The sequence below is a fragment of the Mus pahari genome, chromosome 5, assembly GCF_900095145.1.
Source record: "Mus pahari chromosome 5, PAHARI_EIJ_v1.1, whole genome shotgun sequence".
In the NCBI taxonomy this organism is placed as follows: domain Eukaryota; kingdom Metazoa; phylum Chordata; class Mammalia; order Rodentia; family Muridae; genus Mus; species Mus pahari.
In genome coordinates, this window is record NC_034594.1 from 144,374,194 (window position 1) to 144,398,669 (window position 24,476).

Genomic DNA, 24,476 nt, shown 5'->3' on the forward strand with positions numbered 1-24,476 from the left:
CTCTGTCTCTCTAGTCCTCCTCTGAGGGCAGGGTACCATCTTCAGCAACAGTCACTACCAGGAATCGGCCCATTTACTGCTGGATGGCTTGTGGCATCTCTCATGTTCCTTTTCTGGTTCCTACACACCCTTCTCAGTGCTTGGAGTTCCTCTGTGACTGACCACTCCTTCCTGTTCTCTCTAATGGTGAACACGTTTCTGGACCGGCTCTGGGTTTGAATCTGATTTATGCTCTGGTAAGGTCTCCTCTGGATCTAGTTTGGCTCTGGTTCTGACTTCAGATCCATCTTTGGCTCTGTCTTTGGCTTTCTATCTGGAAATGTGTGTCTGCCTTTTAGAATCTGACGTACCTGTACTGAGAGTTCAGAATGGGTCTTGGTGTGCTCAGCTTAGCTGGTCTTGTCTCACTAAGGGCTCTGTGCAGTTCAGTTGCAGAGATAATTGGTGCTGATTTGTGAGTGGGGAACTTAACTAGGTGATGGTGGGTCACAGGGAGGGACACAGCAATCTCCAGCATCACAGGTGCTGACTTTATGGGGCCAGAGGGCAGGAGGCAAAGGATGCAAGCATGGAGACGCTGAACTCAAAGAATATGGCTTATTCTTGTGACTCAAAATACAATCAAGCCTTTGCCTAAAATTACTAATTCATTCTGCATATTTTCTCAGCTATATTGTCAATTCCTTTCAGAAATCTCCCCAACTCACCCTAGCCTGGAATAGATGCCTCCACCCTCAGAGGTCCCTGACTTTCTTCCTGCTGCAGCATATATCACCATTTACTGAAATTTCCTGTGTAATTATCAATCCCTCTATAGAGGATATAAACTCCACAAAGCGAACTCAGCCACTTACTTTATAGCTACTGATCGACATCCATGATATGTCTGGCACATAGTAGGCACTTAATACATGTTTGTTGGATAATTAATAATTAACAGGCACTGCTGTTGTATAATGGAAAACACTAGTAAGTAGGTTAAGAAATAACACTTCTTAATCAGCTCACACTTCCTCCCTGCAGCTCCGGAAACACCACACTGAAGTGAGAGCAGCTACCAAGCCAGTTCTTTTTCCTCAGAAGACTGGGGTCTGACTGGACATGGCCCAGTACCATCTGTGGATCTGCTTCCTTTGCCTGCAAACCTGTGAGTTCTGAACCTTGCTAGGATTCAAGCCCTACTATGTCATAACTTTTTAGAAAATACACACGGGAGGGCAGGGACGTGTCCCTTGGATCAAGTTTCAGCAGAACTTCCTGGGCTTTCTGTTCATATTGTATGCAATCTACTGAACTGGAGTGAGAACTTAAGATCCAAACAATGTGCTTTATCGCATTAAGCCTGTCATCTTTCACTTGCTGTCCTCTTTCCTAGCTATGCCCGACTCCTGGTCTCTCCTCTTCCTCTTGCCCTTTGGGTGGCTGCACTGATTACTTGGGTTAAGTTTTTGGTTTCCAGCATCATTTCTGCTTGATTTTCCTTTTGTATTTCCATCTGTTTATTCTCTTGTCTTAACTGGTGTTATCTCTATATGTTGGGACATAGTAGGCACTTAATAAATATTTGTTAGCTAGTTAATGAATTACTTAATTAATGCTGGTCACTGGAGTCACATTATGGAAAACACTAGCAAGTAGGCTAAGAACCAACAGTTCTTTTTCTTTTCTTTTTTTCCCCCATTTGTTGAAAATAGAAGTTTTTCATACCATATGTCCTGGTTACAGTTTCCCCTCCCTAAACTCCCGCCAGTTCCTCTCCACCTCCCCTTCCCTCTAGATCCACTCCCTTTCTGTCCCTCATTAGAAAAGAACCAGCTTCTAAGTAACAAACAAACATGTCAAAATAAAATTTACTATGATGAAATAAAAATCATCACACTGAGCTGGACAATACAGTCCAACAGAAGGAAAAGAGCCCCAAAGCAGGCAGAAGACACACTCATTCACATGATCAAGAGTCCCAAAAACCACTAAGCTAAAACCAAGTGCAGAGCCTCGTGGGTCCTGAGTTCATATAAGCCCTGATTATTTGACTAAGAGGGCCTGGTTCCCTCCACCACTTCTGGCTCTTATACTCTTTCTGCCTCCTATTCTGTGGGGATCCCTGAGCTTTGATGGACTCTCTCCATATAATGTCTGGCTGTGGGTCTCTATCTGTTCCTGTCTGCTACAGCAGAAAGCCTCTCTGATGATGACTGGAAATGTCACTGATTTATGAGTACAGCGGAATATCAGCAGAAGTCATTTTTTGATACTTTTTTTGTTTGTTTGTTTTAAGACCAGTAGTGTTTGGTTTTACCCCGGGTCTCTGGGCTGTCTAGTCTCTGGATAACCAAAGCAGTGTCAGGTATGGGTTCCATCTCATAAATCCAGGGCTTAAGTCAAATGAGACATTGATTGGTTACAGCCACAAGTTCTGGGCTACTGTCGTCTTAGCAGATCTTGCATGCAGGGCAGACTATACCTCAAATGTTTTGTGGTTGGGTTGGTGTTTAGTTTCTCCTTTGGTAGTTTACAGAGTAAGCTTCCCACACCAGAGACACTGGAACACGGGGTAAATGGTCCATGTAGGCACCAACCCAACTTCTCCGTGTTAAATGAGCTGTGTGGGTGTTGTCCTCAGCAATTTGGTCCCACTGTCAGTTTGTTGAGAGCAACCCATTGTCTTAGCAAAAGGCTAGGTCATTTGGGGATTTCCACGAGACTCTCTTGGCCAACAACTCAATGAAGTGCAACCCAACCTTGGTAGTGGAAACTTCCTTTGGTGACAAGAGATGGACAGTTGGGGCTCTATCTCCCCAATTATTAAGGGACCTCATTAGAATTGTTTTCACATTTTTAGGAGAATTTCCACTGCACTGGGTTTCCATGTCATCCATAAATGCCCCTCAATCCCAAGTGATTCTCCCTACATTCTCTCCTTCAACCCTATCTCCCCATCTTTTCCTCCCCTCATGTTCCCTTTCCCTCCTGTCCTCAGTCCATTCATGATATTTATTCTATTACCCCTTCCAGGGAGATCCATGGGTCTCACTTTTCCCTTCCTCTATCCCTAACCGCTCTGGGCCTATGGAATGTAGGTTAGTAAACCTGTATTTAATGGCTAACATCCACATATAAGTGAATATGTATCATGCTTACCTTTCTGGGTTGGGTTACCTCACCTAGGATGATTTTTTTTCCATCCATTTGCCTGAAAATTTCATTATGTCAATTTTTTAAAGAGCTGAGTAATACTCCATTGTGTGAATGCACCACAGAGTCTTTACTCATTCTGCCGTGAAGAGATGTCTAGATTGTTCCTAGTTTGGGGCTATAATGAACAGAGCATCAATGAACATGGTTAAGAACATGTGCCTGTAGTCATATGACACATCTTTTGGGTATGTGCCCAAGAGTGGCATAGGTGGATCTTGGGGTAGACTGATTCTCAACTTTCTGGAGTATAGCGGAATATAGAAGTCATTTTTTGAAACTTTTTTTTTTTAGACCAGTAGTGTTTGATTTTACCCCGAGTCTCTGGGATGTCTAGTCTCTGGGTCACCCAAGCAGTGTCAGGTATGGGTTCCATCTCATAAATCAGGCCTTAAGTTGCCTGGGGCTGGACCCAGTTGGTCCCTCAACCTGGGGGAGAAATCAGGATTCCAGTACTCAGGTGGGCAAGTAGTCGGCAAGTGACAAACACTAACACCAGAGAGTGTTGGATCTGAATGTAATTTCTCAAAGCGAGCATCAGACTTATATTACAGAAGAAAACAAGGAAGTTAGGTGACACATCAGCCAAGGTACATTGAGGTTATCCAATGCATAATGACGCAAAACAGAGAACTGCATTCATAAAGACTGGCAGGAACCAGGCAGAGGTTACAACTGAGATAAAAAACAAAAACAAAAACAAAAACAAACAAACAAAAAAACCCGGCCCTATCTAAAGTCAGCTATTCTAGGAGCCAGGTAAGAATTTCACACCCTAGTCACAATTCTAGTCTACTGAATAACCCACCACCAGGGAGGTTCCACTCTTGCTAACCTTTTCATGAATAATGCAATACTCTAGTTCTTCCTTAAACTACAACCCTCCATCTTGCTACACCATTGTAAAGTCATGCATATCGGAGTGACTCAACTGTTATTCTAAGTTTACTTTGTAGAACTTGCCCTGAGATTTCTACTCTTACCCAGTAAACTGCAATGTCTGATTTCTTTCACTATCTCTTTCAAACCTGGAGGCATTTTTTTCTGAATAAGTCAAATCATTTCTTGGGGCACCTATAATAAAACAATACTGAAAGACTGCTCTCTAAGTCCTTTACCAACTATCACAAGGACATATCTGGACCACATCCGTGTTATGGGACAACAAACACTCTCCAGGAGACCAGTTTCTGTGAAACTTTCTGCCTCAGGACTGCGGTCAAGCTTTTGAACTTGTCAAGCAGACGCCACTGGAGTGGGTGTGGTCTTAAGTCAAATGAGACATTGCTTGGTTATGGCCACAAGTTCCATGTCATTGTTGCTCTAAGCATATCTTGCATGCAGGACAGATTATACATCAAAGGTTTTGTGGCTGGGCTGGTGTTCACATTCTCCTTTGGTAGCTCATAGAGTAAGCTTCCCACACCAGAGACACAAGAGCATAAGAGTAAAGGTTCCATGTAGGCACCAGCTCAACTTCTCCACGTTTAATGAGTTGTGTGGGTGTTGTCCTCAGCAATGGGGTCCCACTGTCAGTTTGTTGAGAGCAACCCATTGTCTTAGCAAAAGGCTAGGACATTTTGGGATTTCCATGAGACTCCTTTGGCCAATAACTCAATGAAGTGCAACACAACCTTGCAACTGGAAAAATACTTGGTGATAAGAGATGGACAGATGGGGCTCTATCTCCCCAATCATTAAGGGACCTCATTAGAATTGTTTTCATATATTTTAGGAAAATTTCCACTGCACTGGGTTTCCATGTCATCCATAAATGCCCCTCAATCCCAGGTGATTCTCCCTACATTCTCTCCTTCAACCCTATCTCCCTATTTGTTCCTCCCCTCATATTCCCTTTCCCTCCTGTCCTCAGTCCATCCATAATATTTATTCTATTACCCCTTCCAGGGAGATCCATGGGTCTCCCTTTTCCCTTCCTCTATACCTAACCTCTCTGGGTCTATGGAATGTAGGTTAGTAAACCTGTATTTAATGGCTAACATCCACATATAAGTGAATATGTATCATGCTTTCCTTTCTGGGTTTGGGTTACCTCACCTAGGATGATTTTTTTTTCCATCCATTTGCCTGAAATTTTCATTATGTCAATTTTTTAGAGAGCTGAGTAATACTCCATTGTGTGAATACACCACAGAGTCTTTACTCATTCTTCTGTGAAGAGAAGTCTAAATTGTTTCTTGTTTGGGTCTATAACGAACAGAGCAGTAATGAACATGGCTAGGAAAGTGTGCCTTTAGTCATATGACACATCTTTTGGTTATGTGCCCAAGAGTGGTATAGATGGGTCTTGGGGTACACTGATTCTCAACTTTCTGAAGAATGGCTATATCAATTTTCATAGTGACTTACAAATTTGCACTCCCACCAACAACAAATGAGTGTTTCCCTTAGTCCCCATCTTTGCCAAAATGAGTTGTTACTTGTGTTATTGATCTTAGCTAATCTGACAGGATATGAAATAAAATCTCAAAATAATTTTGGTAAGCATTTCCCTGATGGCTAAGGATGCTGAACATGTCTTTAAGTATTTCACAGCCACTTGCATTTTCTCTATTGAGAATTCTCTGTTTAGATCTGTACCTCCATTTTAAATTGAGTTATTTAGATTCTTGATATCTGGCTTCTTGAGTTCTTTATGTAGTTTAGGTATTAGTCCTCTATCAAATGTAGAGTTGGTAAAAATCTTTTCCCTTTCTATAGACTGCCATTTTGTCCAAATGTCAGTGTACTCTACCTTATAGAAAGAAAATACAGACATGGGTCATTCATGAGAAGAGAATGCCACATTACTTAGGAATTTGCTCATATTTATACAGGTGAACAGAACAGAAAAATCCCAGAAGCACTGTGGAAAAGTATCCAGTTCACAAGTTTGTGTTTTCATGGGCCAGGCAGGAACATGGAAATTACTCAGGGCTATTGCAGTTTGGCTAAGAACACAGTGTGCTGATGCCTTGGTTGACAAGCTAGCAAAACAACTCACCTTAGAGAGGGGGCCAGGGCCCAACAATTCTCTTTTATTTTTTAATTAGTGCCTGTCTTAGGTGACTCATGGACATTGGTGTTTGCCTTACCCATCATTGAGTAGTACACCCAGGCCCCATGAACCCCCTGTCTTAGATTGATAAACATCCCCATGGTCTTACCTGTCACTAGCTGCCTAACTTTTCATCATGCTCAGCCAAATCTGAGCAGATGAGTTGCCTTCTGCTAAGGATAACAGTATCTGTCTTGACAGCTTGACTCTGGGCTTGCCTTCTGCCCAAGTGGAAAATGAAAAAGCGCACACAAGCAGCACTCCAAGAGCAATAATGTCCAAAGAGAGAGTGACAACCCAATTGTCCTGCAAACTTAAGGTCCCTAAGTAAGGAGTTCCCTGAAGCTAGGGGAATTCATGTTTCATTAATTTGAATAATTTGATTAGCCAATTGAGAATTGTTTTAGCTATTCTGTTTTTGTGTGTTTGTTTGTTTTCCATATGAAATTGAGAATTGTGCTTTCAAGACCTATAAAGAATTGTGTTGGATTTTAATGGGGATTGAATTGATGTTGTAGAATGCATTAGATAGGATGGGCTTTTTTTTTTTTTAAAGTTAATCCTACTGATCTATGAGCATGGAAGATCTTTCCATCTTCTGATATTTTCCTCTATTTCTTTCTTGAAAGACTTAAACTTTTCATCATACAAGTCTTTCACTTGCTTAGTTAGAGTTACCACAAGACATTTTATATAATTTGAGCCTACTGTGAAAGGTGTTGTTTTCTAGATTTTTTTTTCCTTACTCCATTTGTAGTTTGCATATAGTCTGGCTATAATTTTTATGAATTAGTTCAGTATCTGGCTATGTCAGTGAAAGTGTTTACCAGTTCTAGAAATTTTCAGGTCGTATTTTTAGGGACAATTATGAATGTTGTCACATCATCTGCAAATAATGATACTTTGACTTCTTCCTTATCAATTTGTATCCCCTTGATCTTCTTCAGTTTCTTGTGCTTAGGTGTGGAGAGAATGGACAAGCTTGCCTAGTTCCTGATTTTAGAGGAATTGGTTTGAGTTTCTATCCACTTAATTTGATATTGGCTATAGGCTTGTTATAAAATTAACCTGTGTTATGTTGATGTTTGTCCCTCGTATCATTAATCTCTTCAGGACTTTTATCATGAAGATTTTTCTCAAAGACTTTTTTCTGCATCTAATAAGATGATCATGTGGGTTTTTTTCATTCACTTCCTTATAGGTTATATTACATGTATTGATTTTTTTTTTACATATTGAACCATTTCTTCATTTTGTGGATGCAGCAGAAGGCTAGATCCTGTTTTCACATTCATTCTCTTGCCCCATGTTTCTATGGGGAGAACTAAGACCAATTACATTGAGATAAATAAATGACCAATGATTGTTGGCTCCTGTTATTGTTTTTGTTGTTGTTGTTGGTGGTGGTAGTAGTGGCAGTGGAGTGTGTGAGTCTGAATATAGTAAGACATTAGCCTAGTGTAGTGGTATACACCTTTAATCCTCTTAGGAGACAGAAGCAGAGGAACCCCAGACCATTCTAGTCTACAGAGGGAGTTCCAGGCCAGCCCTCCATACATAGTGAGAGCATGTCTCAAAATCATGTATATTTTAGCTAATTCTATTGCTGAGCTTTACACTTGTGTTTCATGCTTTATTAGGAAGGGTCCTGGCTCTGTTGTACAGAGATCCTAGCCAGGATTTTGTTGTTTGTGTAATGGTCCAAGTGAGCTAAAAAGGCAGAAAAATGGTGGCAGTTGGAGTTTGAGTACAAGGTGTTAGGGTTCTAAAAGGAAACCAGGGATGAGATACTCATTTTGTCAGGGATCCTCAAAATGATAAACGGGGACTTTTCCCAAAGAAGTCAGAAGTACTCATAACCTAAGTGTACCTATGCTTCCCCTCTTAAGGATTATTACAGATATTTCCCAAGGGTACAACATACTATAGATTCTCCTGCTGCCATCCCTGGTGGAGTGGCCCCTTCTATTCAGTGCTGAACATTGAGTTCAATACTGCTTTTCTACCTCTTCCCAGCATACGAGCAGTGGAAGAGTGGGGCTGAGAACTGTATATAGAACTCTCTATATTTCCCTGAAATCACTGGTACCTGGGAAGTTGGATATGATGAACTCATGACTTCTTTGTGCTGGAAAAGTTTTTCAAAAACAAGACTTACCATCTTATGCTCTGATTCAACTGTCTCATTGTTTTGTGAACTCTGACTGTCTTTCATGTGTCCGAGGGCCATAGACTAACTTCTTTCAGTTAATCTCCAGGGACACAAGGCAGGTGAGTCTAACACCCGTTCCTTCCTTGTTCTCTCTACAAGTCTTTCCTGTATTCTTCTGATTATTTTCTTTTTTCCTCCCATTCTTGCATCTATCTAGTAAACCCTTTCCCTTTGATCTTTTCTCCTATCTCTAACCAACAATAGCAAAGATTAACCACGTATGAAGCAATCGCTATTTGAAATAATTCTAAGCCCTCCACCACAATTATTATTTTGTTCCATCCCATGATGCTCTATAAGATGGATAGAATTAAAATACACATTTTCAGACAAAAACGTTGATACATAGATACTCAGAGGTCAAGTGAGTTTTGTTTTATTTAAAGTTTAAGTATGTGTTAATATAAAAAACACTAATAAAGCAAGACCATAGCTCTGGTTGTAGCGTGTTGTAGGTTTCTAAAAAACAAAACAAAACAAGTGTGACCCAGGAGTTTCTATACTAATGGAGAGTGATATAGGATTTCTGCTGCTCAGCCCCTCCTTTCCTTGTTGCTCTCAAAATTCTCTTGACTTCTATTGACTAATTATAACTCTTCTTTCAGTGTTGTATACTCAAGCTATTTCTGTTCATTCTTCCTGTTCTCAGATACAGAGGGAGCTTCTAGACACACCGTTAACTATGGGATGGAGAACAAAAAAAAAATAAAAAAGGTAGTTTATCTACTGCCCCATCCTCCCCAAAATGAACAAGAACAAGAAATACTTATTTAAAGTGTTGAAGAAACAAAGGGTAGCAGTTGGTGTTAAGCAACAGTTCAACCCTGCCTGCTTCCTCTCTCTCTGTTGCACCCTCCCTCGCCCCCACCCTGCCTCACTCTGATGTACCAACCCTTCTTCATTTCCTTCAAGTGGTCTATAGTATTATTTTAGTCCCTTCAACAATGTTAGTTTGTTTGGGGGTATTTATGAGTGTGTGCCATGCATATGTGTGTGCATTGCATGGGGGGAGTATGCCTGTGTACGTGCAGGTACATGTGTGTGTACCTGCATTAGGAGGTCAGAGGTCAACACACAATGTCTTCCTTATTTGTTCTCCACCTATTTTTTTTAAGACAGGTTCTCTCATTGAACCTGGAGTTCCCTGATTCAGCTAGGTTGGCTGGCCAATGAGCTTGCAGAAATCTGCCTGTCTCTTCCCCACCCCAAGCCTCCCATGATGCTGGAGATACAGATGTGGGCTAGAGATCTGAATTCATGTCATGATACTTACAAAGCAATTACCTGACACACTGAGTCACCCTCCAGACTCTTACTCATTCTGTATTTAACAAACAATATAATGGTCAGGAAATGCTAGCCCACAGATATGTTAGTTATAAGGTCAGTGTTATCACCAGAGTGATTTGACAGCTGAGCAGCCTGAGGCATGAAGAGGTTGCTAACTGTTCCTAGGACTGACAGATACTATCCCATAAAACCAGCCAGGAAGTCATGTTCTTAATCAGCAGGTCATGGTGGCTTACCTGAGACAGGCCAATGATGCTCCTCAATGCAAGACGTCTTGAGGGTCTCGAATTTCTTTCCATTTAGTACACACACTGTGGAGATATGTCACCTCATCTAGTCCTCACAGTCTCTCAAAATGACAGCTCTTCTCAGTTTCCTTTGCTAGCTGGGACTCTGGGTCTTAGCTGGTTCAGGACATTCTTGAATACTCAGCTAGACAGCAATAGAGCCTTGCATAGACTGTGTTTCTTGATCTGCAGTTTGTGGCACTGTTGCTATGTGTGGGTCCTATATGGATTTTCTTTTCAAACACAGCAGATATTCTGGTAGAATGAAGCTATAATTTGCTGACCAGTCCTCTTATTAATCAGTTTCAATTCTGAGCAAGACCCAGAGACCAATGAAATGTTCTCCCTGGCCCCTCATTCTTAATTTTGCAGTTGGATTTTCTACCTTGTTTGTTCTGCTTCATTTTTCTATTTATAAATAGAGTTATTGTGCCCATAGCAAGAGAAAGTACTTGTGTTTATTCTAACTCCCAGCCCTAAGAAATACTTAAAAACCATCCACTGGTTATAGGAGAAACATCAGTGATAGAAACAAAGACACTGTATTAAGTGGGGTGTATTCAGGGAAGGAGCTATGATGATATATTAACACACATACTTGAGACTTTAGTAGTTGTTTCTGGTACAGAAAAGAAAAAATAACGAGTGAGCTTCTTAGCACTGGTAGTCAGTTGTGAGAACACAGTCCATGGATGAAGCTATGTGAAGAGAGTTCTTCGTATTTGTGGGAAAACCCCAAGAAAACAAGACAAGAGTCTTGTGACCTCAGCCCTCTGAAGCACAGGATTGGTTTTGGGACATGCTTCCGTGCCCTTCACAGGTGTTTATACTCACAGTAGGTCTGTTTCTGATAAGCTATTGCCTTTGCTCTTGTCATTCAGCCATGCACAGCTTGTACTTGTGATTGTATACAGTTTGAACTCATGTGAACATTGCTTATATGAGGACCTTTCTTAATTTAAAAGCATCTCTCTGAGCTTTATTTGAATTATGCCATAGATAGGCTCTAAGTTGGGTCCAACATGGCCTCAGCACCACTGATTGGTCATAGGGAAGGGCCACGCAATATTTAAAATACACCTACCAAATGGTCATGATCAACACCAGGAATAATTCACATTAATTTCACTTTGCCAGTTGACAAAGCACCTCTGCTCATGTTGTGTTCCATCAGTTGCTGCTCAAGGAGTCAGTAGGGCCATGTTACAACTTCTATAGACTGAGAAAGGTTTCGTACCTTTACCGAGTTTGCCCAGTGTGTTAGTAGATGCCAAGTCTCACAGCTACCTCTCTAGGAGTAACTTCATGCCTTTAAATGCAGCAGAAAATCCAGTTCACACCTAGAACAGGCTCTGCTTTTTCTCAGAGGTCAGGGTTCTTGCAAGGATATCAGCACTGCACAGAGCTGCATGCAACACTTCCCCTGCAGATTCAGGAAATCTTTAAGACATGTAGAAGATCCGAGACAGAAGTTGGCTATGAAATTTGAAGGACCCAGTGCAAAACAGAAATTTGGGGTCTGCTGTTCAAAATCCATGAAGTATTTGGAAAGGACACAGCACCAGAAAACCAAGTTCAGGGCCCTTTGAGCTTAGCCTCTGTGCATGCTATCCCTGAGACGCAAGCCAAGATATTGCAAGTTCCTGTTGGGAACTCTATCAACCCAGTAAGATAATTTATATGGTGACAATTGGTGTTGGGGATTTTTTACAAAGTGTGGCTGCAGTGGCAATATTAGCACAGCTTTATGTTCTCTGTGTTTTCTTCTTGTTGCCCTTTCCACTTGCCACTTATTATGCCACATTTTGCCTTCCAGGGGCTCCTTGGGGCTGTCATGGTATCCTATTATCCCTGTGGTCCTAACATAGCATCCAACTTGTAGTCCTAACATAGCTAGCATAGTATTAAGTTAGCACTTGTTAAGTGCTAATTATTGGTAGTCCCTAATTTCCCCCATCAAACCTGTAGTACCCTAAAACATGTTGACTTGGCTTGCCCATTCCAACTAAATCACCAGTATGTTCCTCCTGAGGGCAAAGTGTCCACTGACCTGAAAGGGAAAAGGTTCATCTTAGCAGTCCTGGCATACTGCAGCAGTTACTAAGCTGAAGGGCAAAGGGGACATAAATGAGGCCAACACTGGGTTAATAAATCCATTCATTTGCATTCTCAATGGACCCTCTGTACAAACTTTAGGCTTAACCTGAATATGTAAAAAACATGGCTTGGTCTTTGGGCTTACACATAGCTAGTTAACACCAAAATAGCACAGCTGGTTGTTTGTGATTAACAGCCTTTCTGACTGATCAATTTCCAAGTCATATCCATTATTGAATACATCATGTATCATCCATGACAATCTCAAACACTATTGATCATTAAATAATCTCAGTAAGGTATTTGCTATATTAAAACATTTTTTTTCTAGATACCTAAACTCCAGAGGCAAGAGGGCATTCAAGGAATAAAGACCATTAACCTTCACTAGGTTCAAGATATCAAGTGTGTCCCTTTTCCTGTCCTTCTGGCCAGGAGTGGAAGAACTTGGGATAAATTTTTGGATTTATGGGTTGATGAAGTATTGGAACACTACTTTTTTGGGTTTGTTTTTGTTTTTCCTGTGGTCTTCAAAGAATTATGTTACATTTTTGCTTTTATCTTTGGAAAATAAAGTCAAAAATTCTTCCAGGCTCGGGTGAAATTAGCCCCTAAATTGATGAGTTTGTGATCTTTTCTGATCACTTCTATCTTTATATACTATATAGAGTATTTGGCACACAATGGATGTTTAACCATTTATTGAGTGAGTTAAGTACTGGAATTCACTCTGTGCTATATAGACTCTCTTGAAGCAACTTACAAAATAGGCTAAGTTCACTAATTTATGAACGAACACATGTATTTATTCAGTTTGGTTTCATAGAACATGACAGGTTTTCAACTAAGTTTTGGTGGTCATAGCACATTATATATACCTAGAGTAAGTCAGATGGTGGTGGCACACACCTTTGATCCCAGCACTTGGGAGGCAAAGGCAGAAGGATCTCTGTGAATTCAAAAGTAGCTTGGTCTTCAGAGCAAGTTCCAGGATAGCCAGGACTACACAAAGAAACCCTGTGTCAAACCAGCCCCCTGCTGCCATGCCCCCCCCAATACCTATAATGAATGTAAAAAAAAAAAAAATCCCAAGACAGGGGATGAGCAGTGTCTGAGGAAGTTCCTCAGTGATACTCAAAAGGAGAAGGAACAGAAAACAGTTCAACAGTGTGATGGTTACTCTTTTCTATTTATGTCCTCAGGGTCTGGAGCAGCAGGAAAAGATGCAGACTCGATGGTAGTGAATGGGATTCTTGGGGAGTCAGTTACTTTCCCCTTAAGTATTCAAGATCCACAGAAAATTACTAACATTGCCTGGACGTCTCAATCATCTGTTGCTTTTATAAAACCAGGAGTCAATGGAACTGAACTTACTGTAACCCAGGTCATTATTAAAGGACGACTAGAAGTCATAGATCAGAACTATGACCTGGTCATTAGGGACCTGAGGATGGAAGATGCAGGAACTTACAAAGCAGATATCAATGAAGAGAATCCTGAGAAAACCGTCACCAAGATCTACCACCTTCATATCTACCGTAAGTTATGGCAGCATGGAGCCTTGGATTTCCTTTTTTTTTTTTTCCCCTTTGGAGATTCGTGATCTAAACCACACCCATGTTTCTGATAACAGAGTTTCCTAACTCTTTTTATCCTTATAATTACATAAGCACATCTGTACTTACAAAGGTCTAACTTCAGTTCTGGCCTTGACAGACTTTAGCTGTATTCTGTTTTGCAGCAGAATTTGTCCTTTGATCTTTGTTTTCTTTTCCTATAAAATGTCAACAACCATGCTAATCAATTTGTAAGCATTATCATGACACTCTAGTAAGAAACCATATACAAAGTGGTCTTTAAAAAGCTTCTGGTTTTAAAATGGTTACAGAATGCATAGGAAAATGCAAAGAACTATGAAAGGATGTGCAGTGTGCCGTTCACTTCTCCTTTCCTGTTATACTAGATCCAAACTCTGAGTCTCATCCCCAGTGTTGTACAGAACTTCTGGGGTGACTTTCATTCAGGGTCTGCTGTCATGGCATTTGCCTTTTACCCTACAGCTCAGGTATCCCTTGCTAGCTATTATGGGAAGTTAGATGATCATTTCCCTAAAAATAAATTTTTCTGTCTTGCCTATAAGTGTATCCAATAGATTGCTTTATTTCTGAGAGGCCCATCACACAGACTGCCTCTATTTTCACAGATGCCTCTAAGAACAGTTTGCTACATTATATATAGCTATAATAACACTTCTCCAAATATATTTCAACAATACTTCAACAATTCAGTTCAATTGGTGACTTGCTGGACATTTTGACCATGAAGTGGATCAGCTGGATTCTACTTTTATGTTATTCCCCTTAGAACAAGCTTGATTCCCACCACTCATGCTTCCATAATTCTGCCCACTTGCCACATAGACTTTCCCTTAATCATACCCCAGCCTCACGCTAACATTTAGGGCATGCCTGCTCAGACTGGCCTGCTTCTTCCTTTAGGACCATTCATTGTGCCCAGTGGATTTTACTCATATCCCTAAGTTTGGGTGCTTAAAATATGTTCATGTTTGCTTAGATGCCTTCTCTTATATTTTTGCTATAGCACAACCCAAAGAAACCCCAAAGATGGTGATTGCCACTATGAGAAAGGCTATGCTGGTCATGGGAGTCCCTTATGCCCTAAAAACTGATAATGGGCCAGCATATGTTAGTTGCAAGAACTGAGATATCTCCCACTGGACTGGAATTCCATGTAATCTTCAAAACTATCATTGAATATTCCTCTCTCAAGAAATAATTAAAGAGTGGGATATAAGGGCTTGACACTAGGATAAACTAACAGAAGAATTATTTACTAGAAATTTTTAAAATTTCTGACAAACAGGGTCTCTCTCCAGAATATAAACACTGCAGGGCTATGATGCCAGGAATAACTCCTTTGCTCTTGGTCTATGGGAGAGACCCTGTAGATAACACCTAAAAGAGTCCAGCCCCTCTGCTAACCATAGGAAAAGGGTTTTTTTTGTGTGTGTGTTTTTCCAGAAAGAATAGATAAGACCACTTGGGTTCCAAACAGATACTTCAACCCCTGCACCAATGATGGTCCAGATGGAGTTGATGGAGCCACTGAAGACAGCCTTGCAGAGCCTCTCACTGAGTGAGTCAGATGAGGAGGAGAGATGACCACCAATCTCTACAGTTTTGATACCCCAGTGGGGAGGACACCCGCAGCCAGTGGCCTCGGGGAGCTTTAAGACTCCTATATACTAGGTGTAGAGGAAGTTTCCAGAAGAACCAGAGACATGACCATCTACCCATTTTCTACTGATGTGTGCTATCATAACAGCTAATTCTGAGGCACATGCCCAACCACTCGTTTGGGCTACCATTAAGAATCTGTCCATTTTCTCCCTGTTAGTGGGATTCCCAGTTGCCTAACATGGACAGTGACAATTGAGCAATGAGAGAGAATCGATTCCCTATTGACTCTACCCTAGCACTTCTATTTAATGGATCATTCAACCTGGCCCCCAGGGAAGTTGGGCTTTTGTCTAACAGAATACATATGCCAGAGGATTTCATAATACTGACTCAGGTGGTTACCATGGACTTCTCCAGTTGTGTCAAGGATCATCAGGTAGGTGGTGGCCAATATGCTTTGCTTCTACTGTCCTCCAGAGGGGAAACTCAACAGACACTTAACAACAGGTCTATGTCAGGGATAAATGAGACATTATCCATCCCTTGAAATGTCAAGGCTCAACAACTACACACCAAGTCACTTCTCTTAGAAGTCCTTAGCCTTGAAATAAAAACAGAAAGAAGACCTGTGGGGGATGTGGAAGTCAATCCTGTGAAGGAGAAAGTGGGATGGAGAGCGAGGCACCACAGGCTCCTGTGAGTCCTCAGAGAATCTGCTGTATGCAACATTAGATCTAATGAGGATCCCAGAACACCAGTGGGACAGCAAAAAAGAACGGGCCAGGGCGGTGGCTATCTCCATCTCCAATCATCATGGAAGTCCTAAAAGGTGATGATACTCACCCACTCCTTCTGAATTACCTTATTGGGCAGGGTTTTTATTGGGGCATTGGGATGGTGAGACAAGATATGATTGGCTGAAGATTCAGGGGCTTGGGATTGGTTCAAACACCGTGTATAAGCTTATGCACTGGGCAGTAAATTCAGATCTGCGCTATGACGCTGATCTCTGGAGGCTGACTCCTGGGATTTGTCACATGACTCCACCGACTCTCATCTCCATTCTCAGTCCTGTTCCCACATTGTAGGATGAACATAGTAAAAATTGATCACACTACCAAAAGCATTCTACAACAGCATTACAGTCCCTACCAAAATCCAACACAATTCTTCACAGAGCTTGAAAGGATCTCAACTTCGTGTGGAAAAACAAAAACCCCAGGATAACTAAAACAGCCCTGAACAATAAAAGAACTGCTGGAGGTCTCCCCATTCCTGATATCAAATTGTACTTCAGAGTAGAAACAACATGATATTGGCAAAAATGTACAGAGCTATAGATAAAGCTAGACATACACACTGGAAAAAAGCATCTTCAACAAAAGTAGTGGTCAAACTGATGTCTGCGTGTAGAGGCGTACAGATAGATCCATACTCATCACCCTGCACAGAACTCCAAGTAGAACGAAGACCTTAACCTAAAATCATATACACTGGACTGAATGAAAAGAAAGTGGACTATAGCCTTGCTTTCATTGCCAAAGGAGAAGCCTTCGTGAACAGAGCCTCAAAGTGTAGGCACTAAGGTTAACAGTTAATAAATGGGACCTCATGAAACTGAAAAGATTCTGTAAGGCAAAGGACACTATCCTTCATACAAAATGGCAGCCTACAAAATGGGAAAAGATTTTTTTTTAAACCAACTCTACATCTCATAGAAAATGAATATCTAAACTATGTAAAGAAGTCAAAAAATTAGATATCAAAAAAACCCTTAATAATCCAATTAAGAAATGGGGCACTCATCTAAACAGAATTTTCAATAGAAGAAACCCAAATGGCTGAAAAAACATTTAGAGAAATGTTCACCATCCTTAGCCATCAGGGAAATGCAAACCAAAATTATTTTGAAAATCCACATTACACCTGTCAGAATGGCTATGATCAATAACACAATAGCTCATGCTGGCAAGAATGTGGACTAAAGGAACACTAGTCCACTGTTGATGGGAGTGCAAACTTGTACAGCTACTATGATAATCAATATGATGGTTCCTCACAAAGTTGGGACTCTTTCAACTTTAAGATATACCTATACCACTCTTGGGCATATACTCAAAGGATGCTTCATACAGCAGGATACTTGTTCAACCTTGTTCATTGTTACTCTATTCATAATGGCCAGAAACTTCAAATAACTTAGATGTCCCACAATAGTATAAAATGGATGAAGAACCTGTGGTACATTTACAGAATGAAGTATTACTCACCTGTTTAAAATATTACATCATGAAATTTCAATTAATGGATGAAACTAGAACAAATCATCCTAAGTGAGATTTATCCAAAAAAGATAAATATGGTATGTATTTGTTTATATGTGAGTATTCATAAATTTTAAAAAAATGATAACCAAGCTACAATCAGAAGAGTTGGAGAAGTCAGGTATGGAGAAAAGGACTAGAGAGGACACATAGATCTCCCTAGGAGGAGGAAATAGTATAAATTTTGTGGGTGGACTGGGAGTTGAGGAGACTGGAATGGGATGTGGCAGAGGAGGGGAAATGTAGTGGAAAGAATTTGTGGAAAATCAGCTAGAACTGAAGGGCATTTTGAGGAGTGGTGTAGAAAACTACTGCAGTGGAAACTTAATCTATGTGAAGATGATGAGATTGAAGTCTCCAAATAATGAACAAGATGGAGTGAGTACACTCTTCAAGGCTGCAACCTGAATTTTTGCTGACCTTCAGCCTGCCTTATAATGACCTTTGGTTCGATTTTCCACAACTTGAGCTCTTTGGCTGTTGGAGAGAAGATTCTCTTGCAGGGCACACTATCGACCTTTAGACTGTTCATGTGCATCTGGAGCTGGTCAACTTTATGACTAAGTTCATTGTTGTCCTTCACTGTATTCTGAGATGCTAGAAGTTGGTTAATTTTATCACAGAGCTCATTCCTTTTCCTCTGTCATTTTATCCAGAGATGCTAAGAGAACCCAACCAGTACCATCAGTGTCCTCATAAAACTATCAAAAGTTTTATATACAGAGTCACCAAATGCATTGCAACTCACAATTGGAGAATTAAAATAATCAAATGTATTTGTCTCCTTATGTTCATAAATAGTTAATGCCATAGGTGTTTAGTCCATGCTGAGCTCCCAGAGGAAGTTTCAATAACAGGAGAGGCTTAAGTACTTGTAGGTGTTAGCGAATTAGAAAATTCCAGATACTTAAAAGATTGATTCTTATATTTTGGTTGCTCAAGAACCACTTCTGGTACCAAAATCTGTATTAGTCAGGGTTCTCTGGACTCTAGAGTCTAGAATAACAAAGTTTATAGAATGAATCCCTCTGTGTAGCAAGAGGATTTATTAGAATGTCTTACAGACTGTTATCCAATTAAACAAACAATGGCTGGCCATGAAACTAAAAGTTCCTCAATCCACAAGGCTGGCTGCGTCAGCTGGTCCTCAGTAGACACTGGGATCCCAAAGATCTAGTTAGATCTAGGCCCTAATGCCAGTGAAGGAATGGATTTGTCAGCAAGGTGAGAGAAAGCAGATATGAAGCAAAAGCTTGCTTCTTCCATGTCTTTATACAGGCCTCCAACAGCACGAATGGCCCACATGAAAGGTGTGTCTTTCCACCTTAAGATCAGTATTAGAGTGGATCTTTCAACTTCAAATTAAGCAAAAAGTCCCTCACTGCTGTGCCCTCCATTTTTAGATTCTAGTTAATTCCGTATTTAGTCAAGTTGACAAGTACGAAGAACAATGACAGAGTGGAATTCTGTCTGCCTTGTTCGGTATTCTATGGCTGTGAAGAGACACCACTACCAAGACAACTCTTATAAAAGAAAGCATTTAATTTGAGGTTTGCTTACAGTTTCAGAGATCTAGTGCATTGTATTCATGGCAGGGAGCATGATAGCATGCATCTGGCTGGAGCAAAAACTGAGAGCTGCATCCTGTTCTGCAGGCCAAGACACAGAGAGAAATTCTGGGCTTACTTTGGGCTTTTTGAAACCTCTAAGCCCACCCACCTCCAGTGACACATTTCCTCCAACACAGCCACACCTCCTAATGCTAATTGTTTCCCACAGTTCTACTTCCTGGTGACTAACCATTCAAACCTCTGAACCTGTAGGAGCCATTTTAATTCAAACCACCACACCTTTGATGCTTATAATTTATAGATTAAGTCTCTTTTGGTTTTTGAATGTTTTCAGTAGGTATCCCAGGCTTACCTTAAATTCATAATCTTTCTGCATCACTCTCCTAAATGCATGGATTATTGGCATTCATTCTCATGCCTAAATGTAACAACTTCCTTACTGAAGCGAAGTTATTTTTTACAGATTCTGGATCAGTATAAGATTTTGCTCTATATTCACAGTGTAGTGGATACAAACATGATACACTCTTCAGTTTCGTGTGTTTCAGAAACCTTCCCTCCATTGCTGTCACAAGTGTAGAGCCTCAATGACCAAAAGAATAAATCAAGCTCAAAGTTACAATCTCTCCAAATGTATGTGGTATAAGAACTTCTGCCATAATGAGGTTCCTCTCTCTACCCTTTCAGCCTCTCCCATCCCCCCTCCTCTTCAGACCCACTCCCTTTTTGTCTCAGGATATACTGTATGAGAAAATAATCTATTTTCAATAAAAGGAAAAGTAAAAAATTGATTTGTATATAAGAGTGTGTGTTTGTGTGTGTGTGTGTGTTTGTGTGTGTGTGTAACGACAATTAATGCAAAAAAAAAAAAAAAAAGGCCATAAGTTTGAAAAAAGTAGCCTGTGTGGACAGGATTGGAGAGAGGAAAGAGAGAAATGATGTAATTATATTGTAATCTCAGCAAAGAAAAAAGCCCTTGATTACTTAATGTGAATGATGGAAAAATAAATAAGTATAGGAAAAATAAATAAGTATAGGAAAGCCACTTTTTAAAAAAAACTGTCTGCTATGGCTTAATTTTAAGATGTATAAGGTTGGAAGTATGTACTCACACATCATTACAAAGCATGAATGCAATTGATATATATCACTACCAGCAACATGGACTATAATAAAATATCAAAAATAATTTTAATATAATTTATTTGTTTTCGTGACATATTTAATGTTGTGTTAACATCTNTTATACAAACTTCTGAAAAGCTAACACTGATTCTCACAAGCTTTTAGTTGCTGGTTTCAGCTCACTGTAGGCTCATATGTTCTCTCCTTATAGGTCGGCTTAAAAAACCAAAAATTACACAGAGTTTGAGACCATCTTTGAACAATACCTGTAATGTCACACTGACATGCTCTGTGGAAAAGGAAGAAAAGGATGTGGCATATAGCTGGAGTTCCTCTGGAGAGAAAAGCAATGTCCTTCAAATCGTCCACTCCCCCATGGACCAAAAACTGACTTACACATGTACAGCCCAGAACCCTATCAGCAACAGCTCTGACTCTGTCACTGTCCAGCAGCCATGTACAGGTAACCAGCTCCTTCCCTCCCTTCTGGAAATCCTCAGAAATCACTCTGAGAAACTCCAAGGCTTAACGTCTGGCTAATCTCCACATGTTCATGCCTCCTTTAAGGTGAGACTAGCCCTAGGTGTATGTTCACCCAGGCAGCCTCATGGGGGGAAGACCAAAGCCTTCTCTAGGAAGGGGTAAACATTCCCTGGTATTTTCGAGGAGCCTCTGTTTGACTCTTTGATTCAGATAGTAAATTGAAGAGCTTTGGTACTCTCCAAATGGCATCCTATTTTGACAGTGTCCTGAGTGTGGACAAATGTGCACAGAATCATGGGCCTGTCTCCTGATAGCCAATACTCACTACAGTTTCTGTTTGCAGACACACCAAGCTTCCATCCTCACCATACTGTGTTGACAGGGGGACTGGCCAAGCTCTCCCTGCTTATTCTCATTCCGGTGTTGGCACTTCTGTTCTATTTGTACAAGAGAAGGCAAGGTAGGATTTGGAAGGTAAAGTGTGAGAATGTGTCTTCTTTCTTCTAAGAAGTGAGGTTTTTTTATTTATCCAGAGTAGCGTGGAGAGTATCATTTTGGGAACTGTGGTGGCAAGCCAAAGAAGCCAAGGAAAAAGTATTTACCAGTCTAGAACAAATGAAAAAATATTAATAAAGCAAAAATGCTATAATATTAAGAGATATGCAGCAAGCAGTCTCAGAGAGAGAATATCCCATGAAAAATAACATTCTTTTCTAAGAATTAAAGGAAATTATTTGGTCTTATATTCCATGATATTTGTATATGGTCCATATCTGGGCATTTCACTATCGTGTTAAATAGCAAATTCAACAGTGTAATCCATCTTTCTTGTTACTAGACATTTGAACCAATAATACGATGTCATAAGCTACTGGGGTCAAGCCCCAAGTGGTCAGGATCTAATTGTTTAAGGGTAAGAATTTCTGTATTTGAGGGAGGCAACTTTTTTGTCTCTACATTTTTTCACATTAATTTTATTTCTTTAAATTTATTTATTTATTATTTTTTATTTTATTTTATTTTATTTTTTAAGACAGGGTTTCTCTGTGTAGTCCTGGCTGTCCTGGAACTCACTTTGTAGACCAGGCTGGCCACGAACATAGAAATGCACCTGCCTCTGCCTCCTAAGTGCTGGGATTAAAGGCGTGCACCACCACGCCTGGCTAATTTTATTTTTTAAAAAATATGCACCTATGCACACCTCATGCCTGAAATGACCAGAAAAGGGCATAATATAGCCTGAAGCTAGTGCTTCTGGCGGTTCTGAGTCACTCAATGTGAGTACTGAGGACCACACTCGCATCCTCTGTGAGATCAAGTGGGTCTTCAACAGCTGAGCTGTCTCTCCACCTCTGTGATTACCCCTCACCATACAATCAACAACTCAAATCATTGACACGGGAAGAAATTCTCTCTCTCTCTCTCTCTCTCTCTCTCTCTCTCTCTCTCTCTCTCTCTTTTAGAGGTTCTTCAGAGCTAATGTGGATAAGATGCAGTGGTTGGGATTTCAGATTGGTCATATGGTCATAGAACCATATGTCATAAGGCAAAAAAGGGTGTTAATGTAGTATTTAAGAGAAGGAAATGGCATAAAGTTAAAGGACAAATTCATGACTCATTGGCTGAGAAGTTCTCACGGTGGAATCAGGTGCCAACCTTAATGGTAATGGTTGGTACTCTTGAGACAGTGCCTTATGGAGTTTAATGGCTGCTAATCTGAAAAATACTGATTATACCAGGAGACTAAATAAACAAGAGCCAGAGAGAATGAGATTTATGTTGGTGAGCTCTTTCAAGGGAGGTATTAGCGGGGAAATTCAGCTCCATGTGCTCTACCAAAGGAATCATCTCTCAGAGGCTGGCTCGCTCTGTTTATCTAACCTAAGAATATACTTATATGTCTGTGTGTGTGTGTGTGTGTGTGTGTGTGTGTGTGTATCTGCATGCATGTATGTATGTTTGTATGTATATCTATCTATCTATCTATCTATCTATCTATCTATCTATCTATCTATTATCTGTCTGTCTATCCATCAATCCTTGCTACTAAGTACCTGGGGAACTGTGTCTCATGAAGTGAGGAATCTCATAAAGTCTAGGATCTCTGCTCTACATTTTAATAATTTTGAATAATATCTAGAGATGCTTCATGTACATGCGTATCCAAATGGTGCAAAGTCTAACTCCTAGCCACTTTGTGAAGGGGAAGGATGTTCTCTCAGGAGAAAGTATGGCTTTTTGTTGATCCCTGAGTTCCCTACATGAAGTTCTTAAGACTGTGTGAATGAGAGAGCAGACCTGGGTAAGAAAAGGTTGCGGTTGGAGAGAGCTCCATATGTAGGGAGGGAGAAAAGGGAGGATTAAAATTTAAAGCAGAGGAAGGAGCAGAGTTGCTAGGGATAGTTGGGGAGCAAGGACTTAAGTACAGCAAAGGAAGGGTGATCAAAGATGCCATCTAAGGTTGAGTGTTGGAACATGGTCCAAGAATGGAGTTATGTGAGGAGAATTCTCAGTGCTTGTGAGAAAATTCCAAGAAAACAAGACAATCATCTTGTGACTTCAGTTCCTTCAAAACATGGAATTGTCCTTGGAATGTGCTTTTGTGCTCCTCCTAGATGTATCAGATGGGACCGAGTATACTTCATCTTATTCATTACAACTGGATACTGTTATTTGTTTATATGTCTCTATCCTTATCCTTGTACACTTTATTCATGTGACTCTACTTAATCCTCAGTATATAAATTGTCTGATGATCTGAATAAAATTGCCTATTGCATGAGACTTCAGTCTGCCTTATTTTAAGGCTCCATTCTCCTAGGTCCCACCACCTCTAGAATGGTAAATGGTTGAGATTAGTGAATATGGGCTAATTTGAGATTAAACAAGTAAGGCACATACAATACCCCTATTATAGCTTGAGGCACTGTGAAGAGGCCATAAAGGCTTACATATAAAAGATCAATGTCCTTACCTAAATTATGACAAAAGAGACCTAGCTTTAAGACCCAGTTTTATAGCCCAATGTGCCATGAGATTATTAATGTTCGTGATCTGGGAATGGATATAGGGGTCACATTTAACCACAAAGTAAAACTAGGGGGTATTTTTCTTTTGATAATTTGGGATTCAAATTTGTCCCACTTCTTCAGAATACATCCCAAGACTAAGTCAGAGGGACTAATGGACATGAGACGCATCAAGTAGGTCCGAGAAGAGGTGACGTTTTACCTAGAATGCACCACCTGGGGAAGCACCAGAAGACCTGGTCGCAGTACACAGGCTCAATGACGTGATGCTTGTAAGGAAAGGTGTTGCTTATGAATAGAGACTCTCAGGCTAGAGAGATGGTGACTCAACCTTACACTAGCTAGGCTTACAACCAAAATTATAAGAGCACAGAGACTCTCTGGATGCGTGGAGGCTAAATCCAGTTTCATTCAAGAGTAAAACCTATGCAGCTGGAGAAGCCAACAAACATTGAAAGTAAATTGTGCATTCTCAGACTTACTATTGATTGGTCATAAGGAAAAGAAAGGGACTCACTATCCAGGATAAAACTAGGTAACCTGTGGTTCTCTTGGATCAGAAAGTATTGCCAGGAGCCAGGAAAATCATAGGCGAAGCCACCATT

The 24,476-nt window shown here is 40.5% G+C and overlaps 1 protein-coding gene across 1 annotated transcript in view; it reads left to right on the top strand.

Annotated features, from left to right (window-relative positions):
- The first annotated feature begins 173 nt into the window (after positions 1-173).
- LOC110322143 (SLAM family member 5) overlaps positions 174-24,476 on the top strand; it is a 28,638-nt gene continuing 4,335 nt past the window's right edge. Inside the window, exons 1-5 of the mRNA XM_029538895.1 lie at positions 174-236; positions 1,024-1,147; positions 13,342-13,677; positions 20,571-20,822; positions 21,186-21,302. Of these exons, the coding sequence (XP_029394755.1) occupies positions 1,102-1,147; positions 13,342-13,677; positions 20,571-20,822; positions 21,186-21,302 (751 nt within the window). The 5' untranslated portion in view covers positions 174-236; positions 1,024-1,101. The remainder of the gene's footprint in view (positions 237-1,023; positions 1,148-13,341; positions 13,678-20,570; positions 20,823-21,185; positions 21,303-24,476) is intronic.